Source organism: Sus scrofa, chromosome 7 (assembly GCF_054392235.1).
Source record: "Sus scrofa isolate SSC_HxYL_T2T_F1_AM1 chromosome 7, Sscrofa_HxYL_maternal_Yorkshire_Landrace_v2.0, whole genome shotgun sequence".
Taxonomy (NCBI): Eukaryota; Metazoa; Chordata; class Mammalia; order Artiodactyla; family Suidae; genus Sus; species Sus scrofa.
Genome location: NC_139389.1, coordinates 26144016 through 26163361, shown reverse-complemented (window position 1 = coordinate 26163361; position 19346 = coordinate 26144016). Strand labels below are relative to the sequence as shown.

General features: G+C 38.2%; 1 protein-coding gene and 1 pseudogene across 1 annotated transcript; both read left to right on the top strand.

The window, feature by feature from the left end:
- Window positions 1-8339: 8339 nt before the first annotated feature.
- LOC146401431 (olfactory receptor 5V1-like) lies at window positions 8340-9287 on the top strand. The gene has a single exon (XM_084970516.1). The coding sequence runs from the start codon at window positions 8340-8342 to the stop codon at window positions 9285-9287; it is 948 nt and encodes a 315-aa protein (XP_084826642.1).
- A 7933-nt stretch (window positions 9288-17220) lies between these two features.
- On the top strand, window positions 17221-18171 carry LOC110258930 (olfactory receptor 12D3-like; annotated as a pseudogene).
- Window positions 18172-19346: the final 1175 nt, after the last annotated feature.

Below are 19346 nucleotides of genomic sequence, written 5' to 3'. Positions count from 1 at the left end.
GGTCTTTATTTACAAAAGTCTTTTCCTCCCTTTCTGAAAATTTGCCTGCCTTTTTATACTTCACCTACCCCTGGACAAAAAAACCAAAAAAATCTTGAGGGAGAGTGTCTCTGGGGTGCTGAGAATTGTTGTAAGAAGAAGCAATGTTTTGTTTTCACACATACAACATGATGAGGTAGACTTGGGGAATTCCTATGGAGTTTGATTTTATTTTTTCATTTTTTTCTGTTTTCTGTCTTTACTGTCTTTGGCCCTGCTTTCAGAACCATGCATAGCAACAGTGTTTTGCTTGCCTAATTTTACTGTCTATTCAAATGTCTTTTCATTTCCTAGGATAGAGGTATAAGTTCACTTTCTCATTTTGGAAATTACATTGGAAAATACCCTTTTATGCAATGTATATGGTGGAAAGAAAATTGCTAATAACTAATGAATGGGAGTTATATCGGCATCACCACAGAATGAGACATTCTTTTTGTCCCTCCCTTTCAATCTATAACCAGCAAAACATCCACCACTCAACAAAGGTGCCTCTGCCAAACACACCAGGAGGTCAGAGAATTCCACACATCTGTACATATAAAAGAGGGTGAACTGGAACAGACAGAGGAGACAGAACTGAGCAGAGGTGGTGCCCACAATCTCCCTCTTCCCCACTGGCTCAATTTTGTCTCCACTGTATGTTCCAGTCCACTCTGCTTTAGCTCTGCACTCTAGTAAGCCTGCAGATGTTAAGCTGGCCTTGCAGTCAGTGAGGCCAGGTCATGGTCTCACACATTAGCACATTCATAGTAGGTGTGGCCTAACCTCTCAGCCAGTGGGGCCAGGGCCATCCTCACCCACTAGAGTGTTTACAGAAGTCCTGACTGGGTCTCTCAGCCAGCCAGCTTGAGGCCCAGTGCCATCCACTAGAGCATCCACAGCAATCATGGCCTGACCAGAACATGAGGGTGCATGCAGCCTACACAGGAATAAACCTGGAGGCTTTTCTCCTAGGACCGAAAACAAGACAGGGGAGCCCATTCTCACCACTTCTGTTTAACATAGTGCTGGAAGTCATAGCCAGAAGAATTAGGCAAGTAAAGAAATAAAAGTTATCCAAATCAGAAAAAAGAAGTTAAGTTTCTTTATTTACAGATGACATGACCTTATATATAGAAAACTCTAAAGACTCGATTAAAACCTGTTGAAACCAATAAACAAATTCAGGAAAGTTTCAGGATATAGTAGCAACCTATAAAAATCAGTTGCATTTATATATACTAATAACAAACTACCTGAAAAATAAATTAAGAAAACAATTCCCAGAGTTCCCATCATGGCTCAGTGGAAACGAATTTGATTAGCGTCCATGAGGATGTGCATTTGATCCCTGGCCTTGATTAGTGGGTTAAGGATCTGTTGTTGCCACGAGCTATGGTGAAGGTTGCAGCTGTGCCTCGGATCTGGCATGTTGCTGTGGCTCTGGCATAGGCTGTTAGCTACAGCTCTGATTCAGCCTCTGGCCTAGGAATCTCCATATGCCATGGGTGAGGCCCTCAAAAGACAAAAAAAAAAAAAAAAAGAAAAAAAAAAAAAGAAAAGAAAGAAGGAAAACAATTCCCTTTTGCATAGCAAAATAAAGAATCAGTAAAATGAAAAGGGAACCTGAGGAATGGGAGGAAATATCTGCCAGCTGTAGGGTATAGACCCTGTCCTGAGTTGTTTCGTACCTAGTCCAAACAAGTGGTTGGGGTATGAGCTAATGGTCTCTGGAGTGTGAGACCCCATAAAAAAGCAGTTGCAGTATGTGCAGTGTGAATAGTGGGGTTCCATAGGCCAAGTGGCTGAGGTGAGAGTTTTTAGCCATGACTTGAAAATTGGGTCAAGACAGCACATATTCATTATAGCATTTGCTCTTTTCCTCTTTGTTTTTCTTGACCTCCTTTTCCACTCCACTGGAGCCCTAGTGCCGTCTTGGACCATGAAGATAAAGAACGTGCTGTGTGAATTTGTAGTTAATTACTGGAAAGAGCACCGATGCCCTACAACCTTGTGAAACAGAGAAGGTTGCTGAACTCAGCATAGACTGCTATCTCCAGAATCTCTTAAAAGAAAAATACACTTCTGTCTTACCTAAAATTACTTTTAATTCAGGTCTGTTACACTTGAAACAACCTGATATAGCCACCATTTTAACAGCAAATTGAATTAAGGGTAAGACACAAATATTGTACATTGAAAATTATGTTTTTCTTAGATAAATTTAAAGTTTCTAGCCTCTTCTTTAAATTAAATTTGTTGGTTTTGGTTCATTATTATTTGACAGTTAAAGATCAGAGAGTAAAAGCAGAGTAAATTCATTTCCAAGATAAGTGTGTCACTTAGAAGTCAGTTTTGTTGTCTATATGGCTTTTGTCTTAGCCTGCAAGTTTTAGTTATCTTTATTTCTCTTTTTCATATCCTGAATTTTGGCATTAAAAAAAATTTGGTTTTTGGCTCTTTGCTTTTATATTTCATGCTATGTAGTCTTCTTTAGTTCTGTCAATCAAACATTACTTTCATTCCAAATAATATGCATGTGTGGAGGATAATGTGAGAAAATGTGTGTGTGTGTGTATGTGTGTGTCTGGGTCACTTTGCTGCACAGCAGAAATTTACGACATTGTGATTCAACTTTTATAACAGAAAAAATAAAAATCTTTTTTTCTTTTTTTAAATTTTAAGTGATTTTTATTTTTTTTCCATCATAGCTGGTTTACAGTGTTCTGTCAGTTTTCTACTGTACAGCATGGTGACCCAGTCACACATACATATACCATTCTTTTTTCTCACATTATCATGCTCCATCATAATTCACTAGATATAGTTCCCAGTGCTATACAGCAAAAAATAAAAATCTTAAAAAAAAACAAATAACATGTATTTGTAAAAAGATTACTTAACTCTTGAGTACCAGTTTAATATTAAAATATTCTTTGGCAGTTCTGCTTGAAAAATAATTATTAATAGTAATAGCTTGCATTTGTTCAGCACTCTTTCTATGATAATCACTGTACTCATGTCTTGCATACTTTTTTTTTTTGCATTTTTGGACTGCAGGTGTGACATATGGAAGAATCTCTTAAAATAAAAATGCACTTCTGTCTTACCTAAAGTTATTAGGGGTTGAATCGGAGCTACAGCTGCTGGCCTATGTCTTAGCCACAGCAACAGCAGATCCAAGCCACATCTGCAAACTATACCACAACTCAGGACAACTCCGGATCTTTACTCCACTGAGCAGGGCCAGGGATCGAACCCGCATCCTTCTGGATACTAGTCAATTTCATTACCACTGACCCACAGCAGGAACTGGCATATGCTTTTTTATTTTTTTGTTTGTTTTTTTCTTTTTTGTTATTATTATTTTTTAAGTAGTTATTTCCCCAATACAATTTTTTTTCTTACTGTACAGCATGGTAACCCAGTTACACATACATGTACACATTCTATTTTTGCACATTATCATGCTCCATCATAAGTGACTAGACATAGTTCCCAGTGCTACACAGCAGGATCTCATTGCTAATCCATTCCAAAAGCAATAGGTTGCATCTATTAACCCCAAGCTCCCCCACCACCCCACTCCCTCCCCCCTGGCAACCACAAGTCTGTTCTCCAAGTCCATGATTTTCTTTTCTGAATGAAAGGTTCATTTTTTGCCATATATGAGATTCCAGATATAAGTGATAGCATATGGTATTTGTCTTTCTCTTTCTGACTTACTTCACTCAGGGTGAGAGTCTCTAGTTCCATCCATGTTGTTGCAAATGGCATTATGTCGTTCTTCTTTTATGGCTGAGTAGTATTCCATTGTATGTATATACCACGTCTTCCTAATCTAATCGTCTGTCAATGGATATTTGGATTGTTTCCATGTCTTGGCTATTGTGAATAGTGCTGCAATGAACATGCAGGTGCATATGTCTCTTTTAAGGAAAATTTTGTCCGGGTATATGCCCAAGAGTGGGATTGCTGGGTCATATGGTAGTTCTATGTATAGTTTTCTAAGGTACCTCCATAGTGGTTGTCCATAGTGGTTTTACCAGCTTACATTCCCACCAACAGTGCAGGAGGGTTCCCTTTTCTCCACACTCCCTTCAGCATTTGTTATTTGTGGACTTATTAATGATGGCCATTCTGACAGGTGTGAGGTGGTATCTCATGGTAGTTGTGATTTGCATTTCTTTAATTTAATCTCAGTCCTCTGATAAAACCTCAAAGCTTGACTCATTTAAAATTCTTTTCGTAGCCAAAATAAACTTTTTCTTTGGGCGTCTTTTTTAGTCAATGTCTTTACTGTTCTTCGAACTTCTTCACCCAAGATTTAACCTTCAGTTCTTTTAAATTTTTCTTTTGCCTATGGCTAAAAAATAAATATGACCCCAAAACTTATCTATTTTTTTTCTTCACAATGATTTTGATTTTTATCCTTTCCTTTTCAATATCATCCCTTCTCTCCCATTAAGTTTCCTAGCTTCATGACAATATCTTTATTTATTTTTAATTATAGTTGATTTTCAATGCTGTGCCAGTTTCTGCTGTACAGCAAAGTGACCAGTCATGCATATATATATATTCTTTTGCTCATATTATCTTCCATCATGGTCTATTCCAAGAGATTGGATATAGTTCCTTGTGCAATATAGTAGCTCATTGCTTATACATTCTAAATGTAATAGTTTGCATCTACTAACCTCTGATGCCCATTGCTTAGAAAATAAACCATAACCTAACCTTAAATCTTATCATCCATGATCTGTATTCATGCAAAGATTAATGAGTATTTACCAGCTAAAGTGAGGATGATATTTCTAATTTGGAGATGAGATACCTGAGTGAGAGTGAAGAGTCCTGGACTTTCATTCCTTGTGACCCTGGAAATGTTCAAAACTTAGGGGGACCTCAGTTTGTTTTCATTGGCAGTTGGATGGTGGTACCAAATTAACATGAATGGAACTGGAATGTCTGAAGACTTAAAGGTCTCTCAAGTCAGTCTCCTTTTGCGGAGAGATTTTATGAAGACTTTTCTATTTTAACAGAAAAGTTTTCCAGAGACTTTTCTGTTTTAACTCCTGAAAGGAGCACGTTCTGCTTCTCTAACTCTCAGAACATTGGCACTCCATTAGGGATGCCTGGGCTCTCATTAAGTATTCCTAATGGTGTAGAAACTCCAGGGGAAATGACTCTGCCATTCGGAGTCCATAAAAGCAGCTCACCACAGGCTCTGGGAATTTGAATTTCAGCATGTTCTCTTTGCTACCACAGGCAAGTATTTCCTTCTTTCCTTCCTTCCTTCCTTCCTTCCTTCTTTCTTTTTCTTTCTTTCTTTCTTTCTTTCTTTCTTTCTTTCTTTCTTTCTTTCTTTCTTTCTTTCTTTCTTTCTTTCTTTCTTTCTTTCCTTCCTTCTTTCCTTTTTTTTGTTTTCTTCTTCCCATTCTTTCCTTCTTCTGAAGTTCCCCTACTTATTTTAGCTGGTCTCTTAAATTTATGGTTTTCTTAACCGTACTCTTTGGAAAATAGTAGGGAAGTAGTTGGGAAGAAAGGAAGTCAAAGATCTCATGGAGCTCTATTTAAGGGAGGCAATCAACATGTCCATCCTGCCTCTGGGTGTGTGTGGGGAGGCAGCCTAAATATATGTCAACTGTGTAGCTTCCTACCTCATGTAATTTTTTAGCTATAAGAAAGGTGTTTGGCTTTCCCAAGTGTTTGATTCACTTGTTCTCCCAATAATTTGAATTCTTTTAATGAGACAATCCTTTAGTCCATGACAGTGAAAAGATAAAAATCCTACTAGATGATAAAACATATCAGCATGATTTGGTATAAATGCCTGTTGTCAAATCCATATTATGTGAGAAATAGAAATGAGATGGATTTGTTTAGTCCAGAGTCAAAGTTTCATGTAGTAAAATCTTTCATGTAGAAGAGAGAGCAAACTTTACCTGTTATTTTTGGAGGCTAAATATGTCAAATAACAATGATTATGTCTACCATTTCCTGTTATTTTATGACTACAAGCTATATTAAATACCAAAGGCTTTACTTCATTTAGTGCTCACAATTTTCAAATGAGAAAGATATTTTTATTTTCACTTAGGGAGGAAGAGTTTTATATCTTGTTGGTGGTCACACAGCTAGTAAGTGGGTGGAAAAGCTGAATTTTTTAGTATTCATGCAGCTAGTAGGTGAACTTAACCATCCTCCCAGTTATAAAAATTACAGCACATTATGACCAAGCATTTTTCTAATGCTTGGATTTGTTTAAAGATGGAACAGTCTCTCTTTACAGCTTTTGATATCTCCCATCAACACAGTGTTTGATCTTTAGCTGGATTATCACCTAGCAAACAACTGTACAGGGTATTTCAGTGGCTAGACTGGATGACTTTTAAAGGATTCTTCCAACTTGGAGCTACAGATGCCCCATTCTGTACATTCCATAACAGATGGTTGAAGATATATTGTTGAATTTTATGCACCAAGCACCATGCCCTAGACTCAGTAATGCTTACTGATTATATTAACAGCTATGGTTAGCATGGATTTAGTTAGACTTCCGTGTGGGAGAGAGAGCTGGATGATGGTAGTACAGCAGATGAAAGCTTAGAGAACAGGATTTCTCAAGATTTCGCCTTCTTTATGATTTTTCAGTTGACATGTATGATGTTTTCAGTTCTAGAGAATTCTTTGATTAATGGAAGCACTCTATTGTAGAGTTTTTCCTTTGCTTATTCACTTAAACACTATGAAAATACCCATTCAGGGTCAAATAACACTGAACAAACCGCTCTTCAAAATGGAAATTTTCCAAAGTGAGAATTTCTTATTTGTATATGGGACAAAGCAGTCAGATGATGCACAAGAAAGTTTTTTGTGTAAATGCATTCAGATTAAATCCCTCATTTTAATATTGATAGAAATTCTTAAAGCCAGTTTATATTTTTCCTTAGCTCTAGGCCTGAAATTTCGGGCTTACTATTTTCTTGTCTTCCATTCAATTCTCCACTGAGATGGAATTCAGCCAAGTGCTGCCCCCAGTAGACTAACTCATGAGGGATTTTCTTCATGGAAAGCATATTTTTTTCATGACACTCAAATGATTCATGGCTTCCAGGAAGTTAAGTAGAAATAAAATGATTTATATTGATTAAATGGATTTTTAACTATCCCACAATTTAAAAAAATAAGACTCTCAGTCTTAATTTCTATTCTTTACCTGGCCCATAGTATAAATTTCTATTTATCTAGTACTTTGTGGTGGAAGGGGGGTTGCTTTGTTTTGCTTTGAGTCAAAGATAGCATCACATAGTTTTATAAATACTGTTCTGGGTAGCCACTACGCTTTGATCAGAAGTGACATTCACGATGAAACTTACTTTCCATTCTAGATATTGGGAAGAATACAGGCTGCAGAAGGCTGTTTGAGGCTAAAATGAGACAAAGTATTTGACATGTTTTACTCACCAAACCTGGGACATAAACAATGTCCCTTTTTCTATTCTTAGGTTTTCTCTTCACTGGGGAGTGGTTTCAACAACCAGTACAAGTGATAGCATTCTCATCTTCAAGTCTTAAAGCCATGGTTTATAAGAGTCTGTTCCAGGACTTGCTAGCTAGTCTCAGCTATTATTTATTTTATGGATTTTATCAAAGTACATGGTATCATATTCTGGTACCATATCGTTTTGTGAATTTTCTGTTCCACTTTCATTATCTTAAAATTAACATATTAAAACTATAAAAAGCAGTCCCCAAGAGTGCAAGGAAGACTAGGAGACGTCACAAGGAGAGATTCAAATAGCCCCACAAGTCTTAAACAAGTTGTCTGATGAATTTGTCACCAACCATCTCCAAGACACAACAAGGTGTGAGAGAAGGGCTTGCCACTATCCATCTACATAAATAGCCCTTAGACTGGAGTTCCCTGGTGGCCTAGCTGGTTAAGAATTCAATTGAACTGTGGCACGAGTTCAATCCCTGGCTCAGGAAGTTCTGTATGCCATGGGCGTGACAAAAGAAAAAATAGCCCTTAGACTGCATATAAACTTAAAATATTTCATGTAAAGGTGCTGCCAATGTTCTGTAAGAGATGTAGCCTATAGGAAATATTTAAATGTGTGGGTTTTCAAAATGTGATGATGGTAACACACCACTGTGATGTCATGGATTCTAAATGCCCTAGTGTTTTTCCTCATGTGGATAATGGCTCTTTTCTCTATAAACCTATATTTTCTTGTTTTATAGATGATTGCTATTGTCACACGTGAATACTGCCATTTGTACTGCTTTTTTCTCAGTTCCCAAGAAAAAACATCATGGAAAGAGAAAACAAAACTCTGTCTGAATTTATCATTTTAGGATTCTCTGACTTAAATGATTTGCAGTTTTTACTCTTTACCATATTTCTTATGATCTATCTCTGTACCTTGGGAGGAAATACCTTTATTATTTTGGTAACATTGGCTGATATACGACTAAATACCCCCATGTATTTTTTTCTGAGGAATTTGGCCTTTCTTGACATCTGTTATACCACCACCAACGTCCCGCAGATGATGGCGCATCTCCTATCAGAGAAGAAAAGCATTTCCTATGGGGGCTGTGTGACTCAACTTTTTGCATTCCTTTTCTTTGTGGGAGTAGAGTGTCTTTTGCTGGCAGCAATGGCATATGATCGTTACATTGCGATCTGTAAGCCCTTAAGGTATTCAGTTATTATGAACAAGGCTCTGTATAGCCAGTTAGCAGCCTCATGCTGGGTTAGTGGTTTCCTCAATTCAGCAGTGCACACAGTACTGACCTTCCACCTGCCCTTCTGTGGCAACAACCAGATTAATTATTTCTTCTGTGACATCCCCCCGTTGTTGATTTTGTCTTGTGGGGACACTTCTGTCAATGAGTTGGTGTTACTCTTCATCGGGGTCTTCATTGGATGGGCTCCTTTTCTGGGTATCATCCTTTCCTACCTCTATATTATCTCTACCATCTTGAGGATCCGCTCCTCAGAGGGGAGACAAAAGGCCTTTTCCACCTGTGCCTCCCACCTGGTCATTGTCCTTCTCTATTATGGCAGTTCCATCTTCACATACGTACGGCCCATCTCATCTTACTCACTGACGAAAGACCGGCTGATCTCAGTACTGTACAGTGTTGTCACCCCCATGCTAAACCCCATAATTTACACTTTGAGGAATAAGGACATCAGAAAGGCTCTGAGAGCTGTGGTAGTAAAAGTTGTGGTCTTCAAATGCCATTTTCCTTGAAGTATAGTGTTCATTTTTCTATGATAAATATTAGAAAATTACCTGTCTTGCTGATGCAATCTGGTTTTGTTTCATCATTGTTGTTTTGCCAGCATTAACAGTTTCAATGATAAATGGGCAAAATGTTAACAGTAGATTAATCTGGGAAAACGGTTATTGGATTTTTGGGGAACTCGTTTTATTCCTGAAACACTTCTCTGTGTTCTGTATCTTTGAAATTATTTCTAAATAAAAAGTTAAAAAGTTAATTTGAAGCTTATGAGCATACATGAAAATACGATGTGCTTGTCTCTACATGGTGCATGTTTTTTTGGTTTGTTTTTTAACATCCATGTCAAATATATTCTTCAGTTACTCTGCTGTTCTTTAATTTTGCTTTGTCATATGATAAACTATCTATTAACTTATGTTTCTGTTACTTTCAACGTTTGCCTAAAGGTTTTCCTCCCTTGTCACTTTCCTTCATACATTTACTGTCCTTTCAAAATCGTGAGACTGTTTCCCCCCACAGAATTCAGAAATCCTTCTCCTTGTTTTCAAACACTGACAGTATATATATTTTTTCTATTGAGACTGCCAGAATAATGTTTAGGTTAGTCTACCTTAATTTAGATTCCCTAAAATGATCAGTTCTTTTCCATTTTGGACAGAATTGTAACAAATATTTGAAAGTCCACATTATGCCTGAGGAATATGGACTTCCACAGAAATGACCAAAGGTAAAATGAGTTATCTCAGTGTCAGCTCTGAAGACATTTCAGATTTTTCCAGTAAATAAATGCATAGAACAAATTCAGATACGTTTTTGTCTGGAAAAGGCCATGTCATAATCTCTGCACTCTCTGTTGTGTTCCTCACTTCTTTACATATGTGGCAAAGATCCATCTTTGAGGAGTCTTCTGCTTAACTTTACTTCACAAGTCATGAAGCTTCCGTGCTTCTTAATTCACGCTTTTACAAAAACAGCCTTGAATACACAGTGAAATTCAGAGGGAGGAAAACATCTCAATTTTTCAAGAGATATAAAATATTCAGTTTGCATTCTATTCAAATTTAGAACAAGGAACACAAAGTGCATTTATAAAGAAAGATAAGTACATGGTATTTAATTCTATGCCCACTTTCAGGTTGAAAAAGTAGTGAAATTAATAAGACAAGGAGATTTTTTTGTGGCCCAGTGGTAACAAACCCAACTAGTATCCAGGAGGAAGCGGGTTCAATGCCTGGCCTTACTTAGCAGGTTAAGGATCTGATGTTGTGGTGAGCTGTGGTGCAGACTGAGGATGCGGCTCACATCCCATGTTGTTTGTAGCTGTGACTGTGGGCAGCAGCTCCAATTGGACCCCTAACCTGGGAACCTCTTATGCCAAGGGTGCTACCCTAAAAAGCAAATAAAAAGAAGACAAACAGGAATGGTAAAAGGTAAGAGGGAAAGAGTGTGAGGAGAGGAGAGAAAAAAGAAAGGAGAGGACAAGAGGGCAAGATAAATTCAAGACAGGAAAAAGGACCTGGCGGGAATAGTCCTATAGTTATCCAAAAAGAGAGATAAAGACAGAGGGGGAAAGGCTGACTGTATTGACACAGAAAACAGGAAATATATCATTTCTCTATGTTCAAAAAGGATATTTATTGTAGCAGCACAAATAATAACTTTAGATTCTTTGCAGTATTTCAACAGACCTCCTACATAAAAGGGTGTTTTACTTACTTCTGCCACAGGTCTCCATAAAACACTCAGTACTTCAATGTAAATTAAACAAATTTATTCCCACTGTTCATTCTCTCCTTCCCCCCCTCAAATCCTTCCCTTTTCTTTATCTGTAAAACCCAGTTTATAATTCATCATTTTTAGTTTTCACTATATTGCTTTAAGTGATATCACCCCCTTTTTTTTTCCTGTATTTACTAGGTGTTAGGCTTTTCAAAGATAAGAGCTATAGGCCTTATCTTTCTTTCATATTCTCATCATTCCCTTTTTCTCATGACCAACAAAGGCTCTACTTCAAATTTATTATTAAAATAATTAATCTAGGAGTCCCTGCTGTGGCACGGTGGCTTAATGATCTGGCTTGTCTCTGTGGAGGCACCAGTTTGATCCCTGGCCTGGTACAGTGGGTTAAGGATCAGGTGGTGCTGCAGCTGGTGGCATAGGTCACAGCTCTGACTCAGATTCCATCTCTGGCTCAGGAACTTCCATATGCTTCGGGCGAGGCCAAAAAAGACAGAAAAAAAAAAAGTAATCTAGTGGCTTCACTAGCACCCCAAAGAAAGGATAAAGTGACACTTACAGAAGAGAAATATGGGGAGAATAAGTCTTTGGAGAGAAAATCCCAAGACATTAATGCCCAAGATGCCACTGGGGAGGTTTATACAGCATTCAGTCTGTTCTCTGGCCTTAAGAGATGAATTCGCTGAGATTCAGTCTTACACCCAGGTATAAGCTGTTTGCAATAAAATGGGTGTAAGAAGTTTGAACAGCTAGAATTATCTCTCCATTCAAGGAGACAGTAAACACATCTGATCTCTGATTTTTGGATATCCTTTTTAAACCAAAAGTTTATTACAAACTATATAAAGACATGAGGGCAGGGCAAATTGGCTCAGAGTAAGAAAAAAGTGGGCTTAGATTAGAGGAAGAATTTTCTAAAGAAAAGGGGATAAGACATCCCAGGCGGGGAACTTCTTTGAATCCAGGCTGTGAAAATGACCAAGTGCAACAGCGGGCAGGCGTGTTAACTAGTAAAGCTTTGAATTTCTTAATCTATTTGTGTGCACATTTTTGCTTTTTTTTTTTTCTGGTTTTTGTTTGTTTGAATAGACTCTCATTGCAGTCAAGTATAGGTGTCTGTTTTAATTAATGTCTGAGTGCCTACGTCTGTTTTGTGGTGTGTGTGTGTGTAACAAAGAGATAGAGAAAATACAAAGAGAAGAAGAAAGTGAAGGAGAGAGAAAAAACTAGGTGAGTAATCGTTTAATGTATATCAAAATTGGTCATCATAAAAAGGCAAGCTCTAGTTCTAGTGTTTAACAGTATGTTAGTTTGCACCTAGCGTTGCATAATTACATAACTCTGCAGTAGTAGTATTTTTAGTGGAAGAGGGACGATGCTATTATCCAGGAAAAAATAATTTTCAAAACTGTACTGTGAAGTATTTACTTATGTAAATCCCCAAACCCTGATGTGTGCATTGGTCACAATGTCCTTCAACTAATGATTCTTGAGATTAATCCTCTTCCCTCCGTTATCAATAATTCCATTTAGAATATTTCTTCTATATCCGTATTCATGGAATGCAGCTCCTAGACTCTTTTTTTTTGTCTTCTTCCTAGACTTTTTTTTTTTTTTTTTTGTCTTTTTAGGACCATACCCTTGGCATATGGATGTTCCCAGGTTAGGGGTTGAATAGGAGCTATAGCTGCCGGCCTACATCACAGCCACAGCAGCTCAGGATCTGAGCCGTGTCTGTGACCTACACCACAGCTCACAGCAATGCTGGATCCTTAACCCACTGAGCAAAGCTAGGTATTGAACCCATGTACTCATGGATACTAGTTGGGTTCGTTAACTGTTGAGCCAAGATGGGAACTCCTAGACTTTTGTATTCTTTCACCGATTCTATAATTACTTAAATTTTAAGTACTCTTTATTGATGGTAATTGTAAGAATCACTGGTATCTCTGAAAGCAGTCTATGACAAAAATTAATTGCTAAAGCAACTGGCCCTTTATGGCTAAAAACTGTCTATTTAATCACAAATGTTCATTGCTTCCTTTTGCTGTTGCCATGTCCTCTGGTAAAGTGGAGGAGTGTTTTGTGAATTTAGCATCACATTCAGGGGAATGTTGTGGATAGTTTGTGGGTTAGAGTGCTTAAAAAAAAGATGAGTCTAACCTCTTGAGGGTAGTTTTTGTAGTTGACAAACATTGAACAGGTAATCATTATTCATTAGTTAATTCATTAAAAATAACATAAAAAATATTCCAGATGCCATTTTAGCGCTGGGTTGCAGTAGTGAACAAAATAGACAATGGGTTTTGGTTTTTGTTTGTTTGTTTATTTATTTATTTATTTTTGAGACTGCATTTAAGTAAAAAAAAAAAAAAGATGACATGTATAACAAGGAGTCCCTTCGTGGTTCAGTGGTTTAAGAACCCAACTAGGATACACCAGGATGCAGGTTCAATCCCTGGCCTCACTCAGTGGGTTAAGGATCCAGCGTTGCTGTGAAGTGTGGTGTAGGTCACAGAGGAGGCTTGGATCCCGCATTGCTGTGGCTGTGGTGTAGGCTGGCAGCTGCAGCTCCAATTCAACCCCTTGCCTGCGAACCTCCATATGCCGCTAGTATGGCCCTAAAAAAAAGGCAAAAAAAAAAAAAAATGTGTAACAAAATCCAATATACCAGATTGTGTCGTTGATAACAACATAGCAAGAAAGGATAGCACAGGATGCCTTTTTTGTTTTTTGGTTGTTTTTTTTTTTTTTTTTTTTTTTGTAATTTAACATAAGGCAATCAAATAAATCCACACTGTGGGAGTAGCTTTAGGGTAAAGATCTGGAAGAGATGCGGGAATCAGTCATGTAATTTATCAAGTGTAAGACTGCTTCATATAAGTGGCAAGATGGTGCACAGACCTTGAGATGAGAGTGTAATTAGTATATTCTAGGAATAGCAGAGATCAGTGTGGCTGAGTAATCAAGGCGTAGGGTGGAAGTGGAAGCCTAAAGCATTAGGCTTGTATTTAACAGAATAATCCTGGATGCTGTCTTGAGAATAGTGTGGAAATAAGATCATTCCAATAATCCAAATGAGGAATGATGGTGGTTTGCACAAACAGAATCACATAGGAATTAGTAAGAAAGGGATTTGGGGAGTTCCCATCGTGGTGCAGTGGTTAACGAATCTACTAGGAACCATGAGGTTGTGGGTTCGGTCCCCGCCCTTGCTCAGTGTGTTAAGGATCCGGCGTTGCCGTGAGCTGTGGTGTAGGTCGCAGACGCGGCTCAGATCTTGTGTTGCTGTGGCTCTGGTAGGCCGGCGGCTGCAGCTCCGATTAGACTCCTAGCCTGGGAACCTCCATATGCCACAGGAGCGGCCCAAGAAATAGCAAAAAGACAAAAAAAAAAAAAAAAAAAAAAAGAAGAAAGGGATTTTGCACCTATATGCCTGAAACAGATTAGTGTGCAACTTTCCTTTCTGTGAAGTCCTGTTGCAGGTGTTGATATCAAGATTGTGCTAACCTTATAAAGGAAGTTGAGAAATATTCTCTTTTTCTTTGTTTAGAAGAATTTGTGTAAGTTACTGTTAGTTCTTTCTTAACTAATTGATAGACTTCACCGGTGAAATCTGGATTTGGTGTTTCCTTTTGGGGATGATTTTAAATAGCAGCTCTAATTTCTTATATAGCTATCAAACTATTCAAATTTTCTTTCCTTTACTGTCAGTTTTAGAAATTTATTTTGGTTTGAAGTAACTGGTAAATTTCATCTAAATTGTTAAATTAATTGGCATAAAGTTGTTCATAATAACCTTCTATCATTTTTAACATTGGTAACATCTATAGTGATAAGACCTTTCAAATTGATAATTTGAGTTCTCTCTCTCCTTAACAGTCTTGCTGGAGTGTATCAGTTTCACCAATATTTTCAAATAACTGAGTTTTGATGTTATTGATTTTTATTTATTGCACTTTCATTTTCTGTTTTTCTTTCTTTTGGCCACACCCTCGCATGAAGAAATTCCTGGGCCAAGGATTGAACCCATGCCATGGCACTGAGGGGAGCTGCTGCAGTGACAAAGCTGAATGCTTAACCCACTGTGCCACCAGAGAACTTCCTGGATTTCTCCTTTTGTACATGAATTATTTAGATGTGTCTTGCTTCATTTCAAGCATTTAGTGTGTTTCTGGATGTCTTTTTCTTATTGTTTTCTAATTTTACCATAGTCAAATAATATTTTTTGAATAACTCAGGCTTTTGAAATGTTTGCATCTTTCTAAAATTTTTTTGAAGTTTTTTAAAAAAGACAACCTATGCTTGATTTTGTAAATGTTCAATGTGTACTTAAAAATAGGAATTCTTTTCTTTTTTCCCATTGACGCATTCTATTCTACATAGTCCTAACATCCACCAATCGTAATCATTATTGCCTCGTAGAGTCATTTTTCACCTTTTTAAAGTCATTTTTCCTTGCACATACACAGACACATCCATTCTGGTGGTCTTTGTTTCTTTCTGCAGTTCCATTCTTCTGCTCAGAATCTTTTCCTACTGACTAAAGAACTTCCTTTAGTGTATATTTTAATGTAGTGATAAATTATCTCAATTTGTATGTTCTCTTTTTGTGGGTGTGACTTCTTATTGGATTAAGTGTTTATATATGTAAATCAAATTTGTAAGTTCATATTTTAAAATTCTTAGTAACCTTTTTTGGCTTTTTCTTCTATTAGGCATAGAGAGATGTGTTAAAAATTGCTACTGCGATTGTGGATTTGAATATTTCTTCGTTATTGTTATCAACTCTTGAAGCCATTTTATTGGGAGCTTACATTGGACCATGATATTCTGGACCAATCATTAGCACAGGAATCTTAGCGTGTTCGGGGGCAGGGGGGGCGGTTATTAGGTAGTTTTTTCAGTTCCTCTGTTCAAGGGCTCCCTCTTCTGTTACTAAGGCGGTGATTATTTTCTTTTACAAATAGCTGGGCTTTGTTCTTCCTACATTTATTATACCTTTTTCTTTCTGTTTTCCTCAATGCTTATGCCTTGTTTTGTTCTAATTCCTCTCTTCCCTCCCCCATGTAGAAGTCTCCATAAAATGTGGGACACTGTTTTCTGGGACTGAAAATTGGGGGAGGTGTTTAAAAAATTCTTCTCCTGTTAGGACTTTTCACCATGTCAAGTTTTTCACAACTATACACACAGCTCCACCACTATGCTGCAATATTGTGACTACTGATCTTAATTACATTGTTTTTACTCCCTCTACTTACACAATATTTGGAGTTTCTGGGTTTTTATGTTTCTTAGTTTTACTGAAGGTTTAGGTTTTTAGGAGGGATATGTTAATTACCTAAGGTTTTAATACCTCTTAGGAGAAAAGAAGAAATCCTCACTAGGCTACATCTATGTTACTGCCAGAAGCTAGAATCATAAGCTGAACGATGAGTAATCTCTTCGTGTTTTATTTATTTATTTATTTTTGTCTTTTTGCCTTTTCTAGGGCCGCTCCCGTGGCATATGAAGGTTCCCAGGCTAGGGGTCTAATTAGAGCTGTAGCTGCCGGCCTACACCATAGCCACGCCAGATCTAAGCCGCGTCTGCAACCTACACCACAGCTCATGGCAACACCGGATCCTTAACCCACTGAGCAAGGCCAGGGACTGAACCCTCAACGTCATGGTTCCTAGTCAGATTCGTTAACCACTGAGCCACAATGGGAACTCCTCTTCATGTGTTTTAAATTTGTCTGACCTCTAATTCCTGTAAGTAAGTAATCATCTCCTAAGTAAGATTATAATCATGCTTTAAATGTATACTTTTAAAAAGTGTCCTTTATTGGAGTTCCCTTGTGGTGCAGTGGGTTAAAAAATCCAGCATTGTCACTGCAGTAGCTTGGGTTGGCCCAGGAACTTCTGAATGCTGTGGGTTCAGCCAAAAAACGTGTCCCTTATCTATATCTGATTTGTTCATAATATGCTGCTTTTATTAGTCTAATGTCTTTTGACTGCTTCAGAATTTATTTGATACTGTCTTAGTTTTCATTAATTTTCTGGCAAGTAAATTTAGCTTTACCACTCCTAAATATTCTTCACATTGTAGCTAACTTTTAGACTCTTCCAAATAGCAAACTTGCTTTACTTACCCCCCACAGTGTAAAATTAAAAATTCAAAAAAATTAACTCCTCGTTATTGTTGTATTTGCTCCCCAAAGCAATGGAGAATGTCACCACAGGGAATGAGTTTCTTCTACTTGGCCTGACTGGTGTTCAGATGCTGCGGCCTTTCTTCTTTGTGATTTTCTTGATGGTTTACTTGATAAACTTGGTTGGAAATGGAGCTATATTAGTGATTGCTATTTTGGAACCTAAACTTCATTCTCCTATGTATTTTTTCCTGGGAAACCTTTCCTGTCTGGATATATGCTACTCTTCAGTGACACTGCCCAAAGTCCTTGTAAACCTCCTCTCCACTCACAGGGCCATATCCTTCCTAGGCTGTATCACTCAGCTCCACTTTTTCCACTTTCTGGGCAGCACAGAGGCCATCTTACTGGCCATCATGGCTTTTGATCGTTTTGTGGCCATCTGCAACCCGCTTCGCTACACTGTCATCATGAACCCCCAAATGTGTATTCTCTTGGCAGTGGTGGCCTGGATCACCAGCTTCTTTTATGCACTGATGCATTCTCTCATGACTGCACGCCTGAACTTTTGCCACTCGCACAAACTCAATCACTTCTTCTGCGATGTCAAGCCGCTTTTGGAACTGGCCTGTAATAACACACTGCTCAATCAAAGGCTTCTTTCTGTTGTCACAGGCAGCATATCTATGGGAGCTTTCTTCCTGACTCTTCTCTCCTACTTCTATATTTTCTGCTCCCTTCTGTTCAAGAATAAGTCCTGCAGAATCCTCCACAAAGCTTTGTCCACTTGTGCCTCCCATTTCATGGTCGTTTGTCTTTTCTAAGGACCCGTAGGCTTCACATACACTCGTCCTGCCTCAGCCACCTCCATGAGTCAGGACCGCATGGTGGCCATCATATACAGTGCAGTCACTCCAGTGCTGAATCCACTGATTTACACTCTTAGGAATAAAGAAGTGATGTTGGCGCTGAAGAAAACCTTTGGGAGCAAGTTGTTTGAATACTGCCAGCAGCACCACTGAGATTAAGAGACTTAAATCTGATTTCCATCAAGATTTTTATCTCTTCACTGTAATAAAAGGTTTACTTAATTTCTACTTTTCCTTCAGGAATTTGCAGCACCTATAAATATAGTCTGCACTCAATTGTGCATAATGATTATGTGTTCAATTTTTATTCATCTAGTCATTTATCGAAGACATAGTCATTGAACATATGTCATGCAGCACAGTAGGTGCAAGAAACACAGGAGTGAGCAAAAAAAAATTCATGATCTCAAGTTCCCTGGTGGTAAGCAGATTAAGGAGCTGGCATTGTCACTGCTGTGGCTTGGGTCACTACTGTAGTATGGGTTTGATCCCTCATCTGGGAACTTCCGCACGCTGGCCTGGGAACTTCCACATGCTGCAGGCATGGCCAAAAAAAGAGAAGAAAAGAAATTTCACAATTTCCTAAAAGTTAAAGTTTAGTGTGATAGGGGACACACAATAAACAAGTTCATAAGTACATTTGTAAGGTTAATTAAGTGCTCTGACGAATAAAAGGAGATCAGAAGGATAGGTAGGGATGAGGGCAGGCACCCACTCTGTAATAAATACCTTATCTGTTCTTTGCCCTGGGTTTGGGGAGTCAAGATTCTAAAATTCTTGGCACTTCCAAAGCTATAGAAGTGTATTTGTTATTCATGAACCACTTGGATTACATCTGAGTTTATGCTCATAAGGTGACTCGTGGTGGGCTCCAGGGTAGCTTCAGGATGGGGCTGGTCATGTTAGAAAAGACCAACCGTACGATCAGAGGTTTGGGATTGCGTTTTGGAGATATCAGCCTGACTCCCAGAGAGAAGGAAGGCTGGGCATTGGATGATACCCCCCAACACTGGTGAAGATGATCTGTCTACTCAGTCTACAGATTCTAATGCTGTCTTTCAGAAACACCCTCACAGACACACCCAGAGAGAAAATTTTATCATCTATCTGAGCATTCCTTGTCCCAGGCAAGCTGATTTAAAATGAACCATCACAGAGTTGCTGTTGTGGCTCAGCAGGTTAAGAACCCAACTAGTATCCATGAGGATGCAGGTTTGATCCCTGTCCTTGCTCAGTGGGTTAAGGATCCAGCATTGCCGTGAGCTATGGTGTAGGTTGCAGACATGGCTCAGATCTCATGTTGCTGTGGCTGTGGCATAGGGCAGCAA

What these genes read in the sequence shown, in the direction of transcription:
- LOC146401431 (XM_084970516.1), top strand. Translation starts at nt 8,340, where the DNA reads ATGGAAAGAGAAAACAAAACTCTGTCTGAATTTATCATTTTAGGATTC.